Raw genomic sequence first — 13,668 nt, 5'->3', positions numbered from 1 at the left:
ACTCTTAATATATTCCACTTAAGTGCTGTTTGCACACAAATCTGTCTAATGTGAAAAGTGATGAGCGTTATGTTGGGTTGGCCATTGTGCTTCACAGGTACTGAAAGGGAAGGAATTGGTCAAGGGCACAGAGGGGATATGGTGGAAATTGGGGGTTGAGGAGGGTTAATGTAAGAGTGGACCCTTGCCTGGACTGTAGGTTTTTGATTCTGGACAGCATGTCCAAGTGCCCTGCAGAATACTGCTCGATCACATCCATGACATCATATGGTCGCAAGCTCTCCTTGAACTTCCGCTTGGAAACGAGAAATCGCATAATGCTACAAAGAAAGTTTCCAGATAGTTAGCGCTGACAGAGGGAAAAGAAAGACCGGACAGAAAAGAAGGACAGTCGGTCCACACCCCATAGCTTTTCCCCTCCCTCTCCTCGAAAGCACTTAGCCTTGCTGGGGTTACAGGTTACACTGCAGGCCTTTGTTTAAATATACTTCACCCTGTAGTCTCAGCATTAGGCGGTGGGGAAGGTGGTATAATTTACCAGCCAGCCACCTATCTGCACTGGGTCACTGGACGATAATTATCACTGGGACCCCAGGTTTCCCCCATTTTGCTCCAGTATTAACCATGTGGAGGACACGTGTCCTCACTCCGGGCATAATTGATGCAAAATTTCCCTCCTTTCTCCCTCAAAGAAACTCAGGACAATTTCTAACTCATTTCAGCCAGTGTGAATGGGGAGCTAATGGTGATCACCTTTTGCTGTGGTTACACCAGAGGATAGCAAGCACCATCCCGGGGGAGGTGTTGCAAAACTGGTGAGTGGAGCTTCTCCTCCCAAAGGCGACAGGTCCCGCACTTTGCAAGTCAGTGTCCCGTGATCTCACACAGAACCTCCGTGGTGACTCTGGGGGTGAAGGATGGGCTGTGGGCCAAGTGGTGGAGGTGTTGCCTGGTTCAGAATGGTTGTTGAGCACCGCTTACAGGGTGCGCCAGAGGGCACTCAGAAAGCAGTGCGAGAAACAGGGGCTCCTATCAACCCAGGGAACCCTGCGCCCACTGGACCTTCACTCCACAGGCAAAGCTCCCCCCTTCCCCAGGCTCTGACTATCAGACACTAAGGAATTCCACTAGGGGGTGCTGCCAATTCAGTGACCAAATAGTTTTGCCTGGAAATATCAGTGAGGACCAGGCCTCAAAACGGTTCAGGCCTCCAACCAACTGGAGAATTACAGTTGCCCAAACTAGCTCTTAGCCAGTCTCTCGGGCACAGCAAACAGCCCCCTCACTCCCTCCATGCACCTCCCCCCGACCCCAGTACCTCATCAAAGTGAGTACCCCTCATGATCAAGTTGCAAGGGCCAAAACTGACTGGGCCTGGCCCTATCCTTAACCAACTTCCAAAGGCTTTCCAGCAGAGGCATCGCTGACCAGCTGCATGGCTCAGAACATACAGCTCTCAGAGGGCCTGAGGCACCACGAAATATTCAGTCAAGTCTTACCACATGGCTCTGATGGAAACTTTGAGCCCAGGGGTTAAGTCGTCCGTGATGAACTCACACTGATAGCTCCTGTTGTCTGGGATGTCCTCTTCAGGCAGACTGGAATGGTCTGAAACATGAAGCAAGCATATTGGATATTATCTGCCCAGCTGCAGCTCTCAACCCAAAATGTGATTTCTTCCACAGCCTGCCCTCCATTTCATGGATTTCTCAGATTCCTGCTAATTACTCAGCTTTCCATCAGGTAGCAGCCTCTCCTCTTAGCCAGAAAGTACATCCGCCCCTTTGAGTCTGCTCCGCCTTTCAATAGGATCATTGCTGATGAATCAACTCCACTGTTCCATCCTATTCCCATATCCTTTTTCCTTAGTATCTAAAGACCTTTCAATCTCAGCCTTGAAAATACTCATTAAGTCCCTTGGGTAGCTGTGCATTCAAGTCCTGCTCCAGACACTGCACAGAAAGATACAGTACAGAAGGAGGCCACCATTCCTGTGACAACCCTTTGACAGAGCTTTCCAATTACTTTTATTCTCCTCCTTCTCTTCCTGCTTATTTTCCTTAGTTCAAAACTTTTTTCCCTCTTTCCCCTAAGTATTTATCCAATTCCTTTACTATTGAATCTGCTTCCACCTCTTTTTGAGACAGTGCATTTCAGATCACAACATCTTGCTGCTGAAAAAAAATTCTCCTCAATTTCCCTTTGGAAAATTATCTTAAATCTATGCCCTCTGGTCACTGACCCACCTGCCTGTGGGATGGTTCCTATTTTTAAAAAGCCCCATTAAACCTGAACAAGACACAGGGGATAACTCCACTGCTCTTCTCCAAAATAATGTCATGGGATCCTTTACACTCACTTCAGCAGAGAGATGGCATCTCAGTTTAATCTCCTATCCAAAAGACAGCACCTCTGACAGTACAGCACTCCCACAGTACAGTACTCCCTCAGTACAGACCCTCAAACAGTACAGCACTCCCTCAGTACAGACCCTCAAACAGTGCAGCACTCCCTCAGTGCAGAGCCTCTGACAATGCAGCACCCCCCACCCCACAGTTCTGACCCTCCAAAAGTGCAGCAATCCCCCTGTACTATCCCTCTGACAGTGCGGCACTCCCTCAATACTGACCCTCTGACAATGCAGCACCCCCCACCCCCCCAAGTTCTGACCCTCCAAAAGTGCAGCAATCCCTCCATACTATCCCTCTGACAGTGCGGCACTCCCTCAGTACTGACCCTCTGACAGGACAGCACCCTCTCAGTACTGACCCTCCGACAGTGCAGCACTCCGGCAGTACTAACCCTCTGGTAGTGCAGCGCTCCCTCGGTACTGACCCCCTGACATTGCAGCACTCCCTCATTACTGATCCTCTGACAATGCAGTACCTCCTCAGTACTGACCCTCTGATAGTGCAATGCTCCTTCACTACTGACCCTCTGACAGTGCAGCACTCCCTCAGTACTGACCCTCTGACAGTGCAGCACTCCCTCAGTACTGACCCTCTGACAGTGCAGCACTCCCTCAGTACTGACCCTCTGACAGTGCAGCACTCCCTCAGTACTGACCCTCTGACAGTGCAGCACTCCCTCAGTACTGACCCTCTGACAGTGCAGCACTCCCTCAGTACTGACCCTCTGATAGTGCAGCACTCCCTCAGTACTGACTCTCTGACAATGCAGCACCCACTCAGTTCCGAACCTCCAAAAGTGCAGCACTCCCTCAGTACTGACCTCTGACAGTGCAGCGCTCCCTCCGTACTGACTCTCTAACAGTGCAGCACCCCCTCAGTACTGACCCTCTGACAGTGCAGCACTCCCTCAGTACTGACCCTCTAACAGTGCAGCACTCCCTCAGTACTGACTCTCTGACAGTGCAGCACTCCCTCAGTACTGACCCTCTGACAGTGCAGCACTCCCTCAGTACTGAGCCTCTGATAGTGCAGCACTCCCTCAGTACTGACCCTCTGACAGTGCAGCACTCCCTCAGTACTGAGCCTCTGACAGTGCAGCACTCCCTCAGTACTGACCCTCTGACAGTGCAGCACTCCCTCAGCACTGACCCTCTGACAGGGCAGAGCTTCCTCTGTGGTGTACCAGGAATGTCATCCTGGATTTGTGCTGGAGCCTCTGTATTGGGACTGTGAACTCACAGCCTCCTGACTCAGAGGGTGAGAGTGCTACACACTGAGCTATGGGCTGACAGCTGAACTGATGCTGCTTGGCAATTCAATGAAAGAAACAGGAGTTGATGTGATAGTCAGGGTTTGCACGTACCCTCAGAGTTCTGCCGTGAGCCTGCTCCTTTCAGACGGAAGGCATGCCTGAAGCGTGTTCTGTCGGTAAAACTCCAGCTCTTCTGTACCTTGTCCGGGCTGTTCTCGATGCTGTTGTCTGCACTGGGTGATCTGCGCATGCTGCTCTGCGGTGAACCTTTCCCCTTGGCACTGGGACCCTTGGGGCTGGAGAATCTCTCTCTCAGGCTGACCTTGTTGCTGCAAAAACACACAAACTGCTCATCAACACAGGTTTCAGTGCAATGCCCCCTCCCACCACCCCCACCCCCTCCCCGGACACAGACATCGGGAATGCCTGCCCTGATCCTAGGTTTACTGGAAGCTCCCATTCACTCCCAGACTCCACTACTAGCAGAACGCAATGGGCGGAATATTCTCCCTTTGATTGTTGGAACTCTGTTGTCCAGTCATCTCGACCACCGTCATCTAGAGGGAGACACTTCCGGTTACCCCACCCCACCCCCGATAAACTGACATCACTTCCCATCACACACACACAGTCACCATGTCAACAGTGAAATCAGCTTATGACATCTTTAAACCCCCTAGAGAAATTAGAACCCCTATCATCATAGTCCTGACCTTAACCCCCAAATCCTAACCCCACCCGACTATCATCCACTCTGTCACTCGCTCTGACTGGCCCCCCCACTCCAAAGCTGCGCATACAGCAGCAATTCTTCTTCGCTGACTATCAGAGTCGCGCACTGCAGCTAAATGACAGTGCACGTGGCAGAAAGAGTCAACGTCTTCCTGCAGGAGCTGCCGTGCTAGGCCACAATCCTGGGAACAGCCAGACTCCACCACCCCCCCTCCGAGCTAAAAAGTAACAACTGCTTCCCCAACTCTGTAACCCATCGGAGATGCACCCTCTTCTCCTAGCCTGGCACATGCCACCCAAATTAACAACAAAACAATCGAGGCAGAGGATGAAAGAGAGAAAAAAGCAAAGAGGATAGGGAGAAAGAAGGGAAGGCAGAGAGAGGAAAGCATAGCGGACAAAGAAAGAAAGAAAGAGAGAGAGAGAGAGGCAGAGAGAGAAGTTGAGAGGAGAGGCAGGGAAATAAACTAGCAGGAGGCGGAGGCTCCACAAACATCCCCATCCTCAATGATGGAGGAGCCCAGCACATCGGTGCGAAAGATGAGGCTGAAGCATTTGCTACAATCTTCAGCCAGAAATGCTGAGTGGATGATCCATCTCGGCCTCCTCCGGTGGTCCCCAGCATCACAGATGCCAGACTTCAGCCAATTCGATTCACTCCATGGGATATCAAGAAACAGCTGAAGGCACCGGATACTGCAAAGGCTATGGGCCCTGACAATATTCCGGCAATAGCACTGAAGACTTGTGTTCCGGAACTTGCCACGCCCCTAGCCAAGCTGTTCCAGTACAACACTGGCATCTACCCAGCTATGTGAAAAATTGCCCAGGTATGTCCTGTACCAATTACTGCCCCATCGGTCTACTCTCGATCATCAGTAAAGTAACGTAAGAGGTCATCAACAGTGCTGTCAAGTGGCAATTACTCAGCTATATCCTGCTCACTGACACTCAGTTTGGGTTCCACTCAGCTCCTGACCTCATTACAGCCTTGGTTCAAACATGGACAAAAGAGTTGAACTCCCGAGGTGAGGTAAGAGTGACTGCCCTTGACATCAAGGCAGCATTTGACCAAGTGTGGCATCAAGGAGCCCTAGCAAAACTGGAGTCAATGGGAATTAGGGGGAAAACTCTCCACTGGTTGGAGTCATACCTAGCACAAAGGAAGATGGTTGTGGTTGTTGGAGGTCAGTCTTCTCATTTCCAGGACATCACTGCAGGAGTTCCTCAGGGTAGTGTCCTTAGCCGAACCATGTTCAGCTGCTTCATCAATGACCTTCCTCCCATCACAAGGTCAGAAGTGGGGATGTTCGCTGATGATTGCACAATGTTCAGCACCATGTACAACTCCTTAGATACTGAAGCATCCCATGTCTAAATGCAGCAAGACTTGGACAATATTCAGGCTTGGGCTGACAAGCGGCAAGTAACATTCACACCACACAAGTGTCAGGCAATGACCATCTCCAACAAGAGAGAATCTAATCATCGCCCTTTGACATTCAATGGCATTACTATCACCTAATCCCTCACTATCAACATCCTGGGGGTTGCCATTAACCAGGAACTGAACTTGGCTAGCCATGTAAATACTGTGGCTACAAGAGAAGATCAGAGGTTGGGAATCCTGCAGTGAGTAACTCACCTCTTAACTCCCCAAAGCCTGTCCACCATCTACAAGGCACAAGTCACAAGCTCCAACAAGCTTAACACCATCTAGGACAAATCAGCCTGCTTGATTTCACCCCATCCTCCACCTTCAGTATTCACTCCCTCCATCACTGACACAAAGTGACAGCAGTGCATACCATCTACAAGATGCACTGCAGCAACTCACCAAGTCTCGTTTGACAGCACCTTTCAAACCCACTACCTTCACCATCTAGAAGGACAAGGGCAGCAGACACATGGGAACACCACCACCTGGAAGGTCCCCTTCAAGCTACTCACCATCCTGGCTTTCACTATCACTGGGTTAAAATCCTGGAACTCCCTCCCTAACAGCACTGTGGGGTTACCTACACCACATGGACTGCAACTGTTCAAGAAGGCAGCTCATCAACCACCTTCTCAAGGGCAATTAGGGATGGTCAATAAATGCTGGCCCAGCCAGCAAAGCCCACATCCCGTGAACGAATAAAAAAAAGAATTCAGAAAGAAAAGGGTAGAGAACAGAGAGAGTAGAAGGGACAGAGGGAAAAGCAGAAAAGTATCAGAAGCGGACAAGTTAGGGAAAGAGAGAGAGACAGAACTGGACAGAACGAGTAACAGCAGAAGGATAGAGAGAAACAAGACAATGGGAGAAGCAGAAAGACAGACATAATGGTTATGGAAAATAAACAGAAAGGTGCAGAACAAGTTGTGCCAGAAACTCTAAAGCTAAGTGAAATATTTGTACATGGATAGGGGTAAACAGTTCACTGCACTCCCTATTATGAAAAGTTACAAGTACTCTGAGCAACTTCACCAGTTCTATGAAAAATTACATTTGTAAATTTTAATTGTAGAATTAATCATGGTGCTAACACAGCACCAAATAAGGAGAACTCTGCCTGTTAAAGAAATGGCTGGTTCTTCATGCCACCCTTGAAACTCCAACAAATCTCCAAACTGACTGTCCCCATTGGTCCCCCCAGTACAGAGGGCATTGTCTACACCTTGTGCCCTCATCTGTACCCTTTGAGGTGACTCTGGACAAATCGTTGCCCAGTCTAATTTTTACACTGTAACCTCGCAGTCTCTAGGATGTGGACTGAGTGTGTCTGGGCTGGTTTCAGCAGTCATCCTTTAAGAGATATTCCCTGTGTAGGGGGGGTGGGGGGAGAATATTTAACTATGCTTCTCCTGGACAAATCGAAAAAAATCTGAAGAATGAAAGGAATTTTTTTATCACGATGAGTTACATTATAGGCTATCATCTATAAACAAAATAAATAAAATTTATTATTAATAAATAAATTATTATTAATACGGCTGTTGCCCTTATAACAAGAAATGGACTTGATTTATTGGGATTGGATTGGTTCCTGTTACTGAGCTGTGTCAATTATCTGTAGTTAAATGGCATCTGGGAAAATGTCCATAACAGGAAGAAACATTGAGGAGGCGAGACATTCTTCACATCAAAGCTGCACTACTTCTTGTATATCACTGACTTTACCCACCCATTTTATCTCCTCTCACAACCGATGTACACTCTCCCTTATCATGGACTCCACCCCACATTTAAACTCACTATTACCAAAGCTATTCATTATTTAGCATAATTTCAAAAGATACATTCATCCCCATATCTCTACTGTTCAACCCTAGTCTGCTTCCTCAGCAGTCCATGCCAGTTCAAGGGTTCAGGAATATCAGTGCCCCAACCATTATTTAATCAGCATATACTGAGTTGATCGCTAGAATCAAAAGCCCCACTCAGTAACCAACCAGATATTGTACTGTTATAACACGTGCCCCAACTCCAGAATGAAAGCAACAGAGATATCAGCATGAACATCTATTGTTCATTCATTAGAGGTTTGTAGGAATGCATGGATCCATATTGGGAATAAGTATCTTGACCAAATTTAGCACAAAAGGTGGGCAGAAAGCCAAGAGCATGAAACCCTTTGAAGTGCAAAAACAGGCCTTGTATTCCAACAGGCATTGCCTGCGACAGCAGTTAGCAGAAAAGCTCTCCATAAAAGCACAACAACATGCTGGCTTCTCCACACAGAGTCAATGAACATGCACGCAGGCAAATCACGGTGCCAAGAGAAGCTGTTGGGGGGGTGGGTGGCGGTGTTGGGGGGGGGGTGGAGGTTGCGATCAGGCTGTGGGCTACAGATTGGAGGTGGGGATGGGGAATGGGTGAGGAAGATGGAGGAAAAGGCAGCATAGGAAACTCTTAGCAAAGGCAAGCCAAGGCAAGACTACTTAAACAGTTCAGAGTTCATGCAAATAAATCATTGTCACCAGAAATAAAAGCAATCCTGTCCCTTGTTTTAAAGGGAAACTTTTCTCAAAGATAATCCAGTAACAAATTAAATCACTAATGTAAATATTTGGCTCTTAAATTAACTTCTCAAATGAGTAGTCATCCCTCAGTGTGCTGAATGTCTAACACTCGAGACAGATTCACACTGTTTTCATCATTTAGACTTCAATGGAAGTGTTTTTCTATAGTTTATGCATTTTGTCTCAGCATTCTTTCCACTATCCAATATTACTCTTGCTACTTCCAGTCAGAAAATAGTCACACTGTCTAATCTCCTCCTGTTGCGGTCAGACCCCATACTCCAGTTGACCAGGTGCATGAGAGCTCTTAGTTAGGAGCAACAGGGACCCTTAACTTCCAATTTCACTTTCCCTGGATAACTGGACCATACAGGCCTCCATTGAAAATCTAACTCTATTGGAAGCCCGAGTTTCACCAAGGGTCAAGGCTGGCCAACCCAACCTGACCTTTGTTGGGTGACCAAAATTTCCATGACCCCTAGGCACTAGCTCCACGCCAAATATCCAATTACTGGAACCTACTGTGTCTGCATAAAATATGGAAAATAATATGTAAACCAATCATTTAGTACATAAATTTTCAGTAAAATAAAATTAATCATTTTGAAGGAATGAATTTTAAATTAGAATCTGATTTCATGGAGAGTTGATGTTCCTTGAGTAAATCCCAGGATATTTCTTCGAGTTGATTCATTGGGAATTGATCTTCTCAGCATGGGAAGAGCCAAAGAGACGTTCAACACCACTGGGGTTGATGAACATACCTTCAATTCCTGCATCCAGAGGCAAAACAGCACTAGTGAAGATGGGTAACCTAGAGATACATGGTGGCATAGTAGTGATTTGCTGTGTTTTGAATGTACAGGATGACCTACAAGATTCTAATGCAGCTCTATCACACAGCCAGGATTATCTCTTGCACAGAAGATCCTCATGTGAATTTCAATTTAAGGTGGAGAGCAAAACAAGTGCTTTTTAAATAGACCGACTCACTGCCCTTCACACAGGATAACATTTGCTCCCATAGCTCAGTGCAAAGAATCAGAATTCCTGCAGTTGTGACTTGCTCCAATTGTCATTTCCAAACCGGAGACATTATTGACCAGTTCAATTTGAGTCAGTACAATTGCTTGAAAATACCGAAAAAAAAATTTCCGATGCAGACACACGTGCCCGTCAAAGGACAATCCACTTCTTTTTAAACCCGAAAGTTGGATAACAAGCCTACATCAAAACCTCAGACCCAAACAGTAACACTACATGCAACATAAGGATGAATAATCCCCCCTTCCGTTTGATGCTCATTAATAGTAAAAAGTATAGCTTTGTAGCATTTTAACATTGACCTAAACACTGTGCTTATCTCTATCTCTCTCCATGTTGTCTCCCTCTCTCCTCTCTATCTGTCTGTCTAAGTGGTTATGCATTTTCTTTTAAGGCTACAAAATGCAGCTCAGGAGCCCCACAAGGTACTGTTGCGTCAAGTGCAAGTGAGGGTCACATGGCTCTGAGATACTCTGACTGATGGGGATTGCTTGTGATTAAGAGCCAACCTTATCGGAATAAAACCACAGAATTCGAATCAATCTCCAAACCCCTTTCAAATTGCTCCCTCTATCAAAGCCTGCAAGTCACATGCATCCTGACTCAAAACGATATTACTTCGCTGTCACTGGGTCAAAATCCTGGAACTCTCTTCCCAATAGCTCTGTGGGTCTACCCACACCACACAACTGCAAGGTGTTATAAATGCAAATTTTTTTAAGATGATTACATTTTGGAACTGTGTCTAAATGAGTTAGTGGAGAGTCATGTGATCTGTTGTGAGCTCTGCCCAGTCACAGGCCAGTTGGCTTGGTTACTATGGGGACAGGAAGGCCCAGGGTGAGACCTACTGGGACCAAAGCGTTAAATGTTCATACCTGAAAACAAAGACAGGGACATCTGGGCTAACTGTGGATAGGCTTTCTGGATCAGAGGACACTCTCAGTATCAGAGGCAGCAAAGGAGAGAGGGAGGGGTGGTGTCTCACACAGAGATGAAAGGCTACAGAGAAGAGAGTGTATCCTTGCTGTAGCCGACCAGGCAGAATGTGGGAAGGAAAACATTCTCTGGTTAAAGCAATGCCTCACTTGACAATCCAAGGAATCCAGAAGATTTGTACTGGCGTGGGCAATGGGGTGAAAGAATCAGTGGGATAGGTCTTACTGCTGATAGTCGATTCAGGACTTCTGTGCAAACTGAGAGAAGTGCCTTTTGAGGTCATTTGATGTTACAATTTGCTGGAACCATTGGAAGCTGGGAGAGATATTGGACTGGTTCCTGCAAAACTGCAATTCTGAGGGGAGTGGGCAGAGAAGTATAACCATGGCAAGGGGCTTTCAGTCATGTTAAAAGTAAAAGGGGGATATCTTTTTCTGTATTTTAGTCTATTAGTTGCCTACTAAGTAGTGTTCAGTTGAAGTTGCTGTTAGTTGGTTTGTTACAGTAAACATCTTAAAACTTGAAACCTTGTCATGTAATTCGTTTGTCACCAGGAATTCAAATCTTTTGTTACTGGTCTATACAGGGATCATGACAAGTGGTTTAAAGAAGGCATCTCACCACCACCTTCATGAGGCAATTAGGGATGAGCAGTGAATGCTGTTCTTGGCAACGAGGTTCACATCCTGTGAATGAATTTAAAAAGGGGGCTCGGCTATGGGGAAAGAGCAAGGCAATAGGACTAGTTAGATCTTTCACAGAGCTAGCAATGGCATGATGGGCCAAATTGCCTCCTTCTGTGCTGTAAATTTATGTGATAGAACAACAGTGGGTTAAAATTGAGCTGTCCTATTAATAATGATATTTTATTCACTGTTTTAATTCAGTGAATCGAGGAATCATACAGAGGGTTTTATGAGTTTTCCCTTAATATCACTGCCTTTGACTTCAGTTAGCTTAACATCTGTCATTGGGAATATGTTAGAGCCTATTATAAAGGATGTAATAGCAGAGCATTTAGGAATACTTAACATAATCAAGCAGAACCAGCATGGCTTCATGAAGGGGAAATCATGCCTGACAAATTGATTAGAATTCTTTGAGGAGGTAACAAGCAAGATAGATGAAGGGGCCATTACAGTAGCTGTAATATATTTGGATTTCCAAAAGGAGTTCGATAGGGTACTGCACATAAAGCTATTTAATAAGATAAGAACCATGGAGGCTCTTTGGGCGTAGTATAGTAGTTTGGATAGAGGATTGGCTAACTAATAAAAGACAAAGAGTTGGGATAAGGGGGGTACATTTTCAGGTTGGCAACCTGTTACTACTGGAGTGCCACAGGGATCAGTTCTGGGGCCACAATTATTTACAATAGATATTAATGATTTGGATGAGGGAAGTGAATGCCTTATCGCCAAGTTTGTGGATGACACAAAAATAGATGGGAAGGCAAGTGATGAGGATGACACAAGGAGTCTACAGAGGGATGTAGACAGGTTAATTGAGTGGGAAAAAAGTGGCAGATGGAATATAATGTGTGAAAATGTGAGGTTATGCACTTTGGCAGGAAGAATAGAGGAGCTGAGTATTATTTACATGGAGAAAGACTGTAGAAAGCTACAGCACAGAGGGATTTGGGGGTCCTCGTGCATGAATCCCAAAAAGCTAGCATACAAGTTGAACAGGTAATAGGGAAGGCAAATGGAATGTTGACCTTTATTTCAAAGGGAATGGGGTATAAAAATAGGGAAACTATAACTATACAAGGCACTAGTTAGACCACACCTAGAATACTGTGAACAGTTTTGGTCCCCTTATCTCAGGAAAGATATACTGGCATTGGAGGCAGTCCAGAGGAGGTTGATCCCAGGTATGGAGGGAATTTCTTATGAGGAGAGGTTGAGTAGGTTAGGCCTGCACTCATTGGAGTTTAGAAGAATGAGAGGCGACCTTATTGAAACATATAAGATTCTTAGGGGGCTTGACGGGGTAGATGCTGAGACATTGTTTCCCGTTGTGGGAGAGTCTAGAACCAGAGGGCATAATCTCAGAGTAAGGGGTCACCCATTTAAGACAGAGCTGAGGAGGAATTTCTTCTCTCAGAGGGTAGTCAATCTGTGGAATTCTTTATCGCAGATAGCTGTAGAGGTTGGGTCATTAAATATATTCAAGGCTGAGATAGAGAGATTTTTAATCAGTAAGAGAGTCAAGGGTTACGGGGTAAAGGCAGGAAAGTGGAGTTGAGGATTATCAGGTCAGCCATGATCTCATTGAATGGTGGAGCAGACTCGATGGGCCAAATGGCCTACTTCCGCTCCTACGTCTTATGATCTTATGGTCTTAATCCCTGTGGGTTTTGTCCAAGACAAGGGTAGCATTCCAGAATCAATCTTGGGAGGTGAATCTTGATGTCCAGACTAGCATTTATTGTCCATCCCTATTTGCCCCTTGAGAACTTGGCATTAAGTTCTGTCATTGTGGGTTTGTCTGAGGATTCATTGGCTTGTAACTCTGCAAGAGATTTGCTGGAGATAATGGTGTTTTGTTCAAACACCTTTATTTACATCACTACTTATTTACAAAGTTATAGAACACGAGGACATGGGTACAGCTCCTCTCTGAGGCACTTCTCACTCAACTTCTCTCAGTGAGTGACATCACGATGACATAGCTCCTTACGCACATGCTCAGTAGCTATCATTAGAGTCAACCCTTTACCCTACATCTCGTCCTGAGCCTCTATCCCCATATTACTATATACAGGTCCTCCTAGACCTCCCCTCAAAGTCTCTGCTTTTAAAGGGAGAGTCTCTTTGGGTGGTTTTACCAGTCTTGCTGAATGAATGTGGAGCTTATTCTGAGGTAGCTGGGAATCTGTCACCTCCTGGGGTTGTCATGCTTTGTTCCCATCATTGGTAGTTCTGTAGGTGTGACGTTCTCCTGATGTTCCGGGTACACAGCCCACCCCACTAATGGTTTCCTGTCTATTGAAATCAGGGTAGCTCTGTTCCTTCGAATGATTCCTGACTACATCTTTATCCGGTGTGAGCTCAGGTGCTGTCGATTCTCTATTATAGTACCTTCTTGCTGCTGGACTCTAGACCATGCCGTCTCTCCACTTTTGAATGGGAAAGTCATGAGCCCCATGTCTTTGGTTAATAGTATGGGCTTGACTTACTCTGTAAGTTTCTTCCCTTTTTCTAGCTCGATCATGGTCTTCCACCGTGACATTTGGTATCAACACGTGGGGAAGGAAAGGCAATTGGATTCTTAGCCTGCAGCCCA

The 13,668-nt window shown here is 46.1% G+C and overlaps 1 protein-coding gene across 3 annotated transcripts in view; it reads right to left on the bottom strand.

Annotated features, from left to right (window-relative positions):
• Positions 1-13,668, bottom strand: part of LOC121287439 (potassium voltage-gated channel subfamily KQT member 2) — a 165,191-nt gene that overhangs the window by 19,665 nt on the left and 131,858 nt on the right. For 2 of the 3 annotated variants that reach the window (XM_041205320.1, XM_041205321.1), the window contains 3 exons: positions 3,775-3,992; positions 1,500-1,608; positions 189-320 (listed from right to left, as the gene is read on the bottom strand). In XM_041205320.1, the coding sequence (XP_041061254.1) occupies positions 189-320; positions 1,500-1,608; positions 3,775-3,992 (459 nt within the window). The remainder of the gene's footprint in view (positions 1-188; positions 321-1,499; positions 1,609-3,774; positions 3,993-13,668) is intronic. The other variant, XM_041205322.1, reaches the window with a different exon arrangement.

This window comes from Carcharodon carcharias, chromosome 14 (assembly GCF_017639515.1).
Source record: "Carcharodon carcharias isolate sCarCar2 chromosome 14, sCarCar2.pri, whole genome shotgun sequence".
NCBI classification, from domain to species: domain Eukaryota; kingdom Metazoa; phylum Chordata; class Chondrichthyes; order Lamniformes; family Lamnidae; genus Carcharodon; species Carcharodon carcharias.
This window is presented reverse-complemented; position numbering and strand designations above follow the sequence as displayed.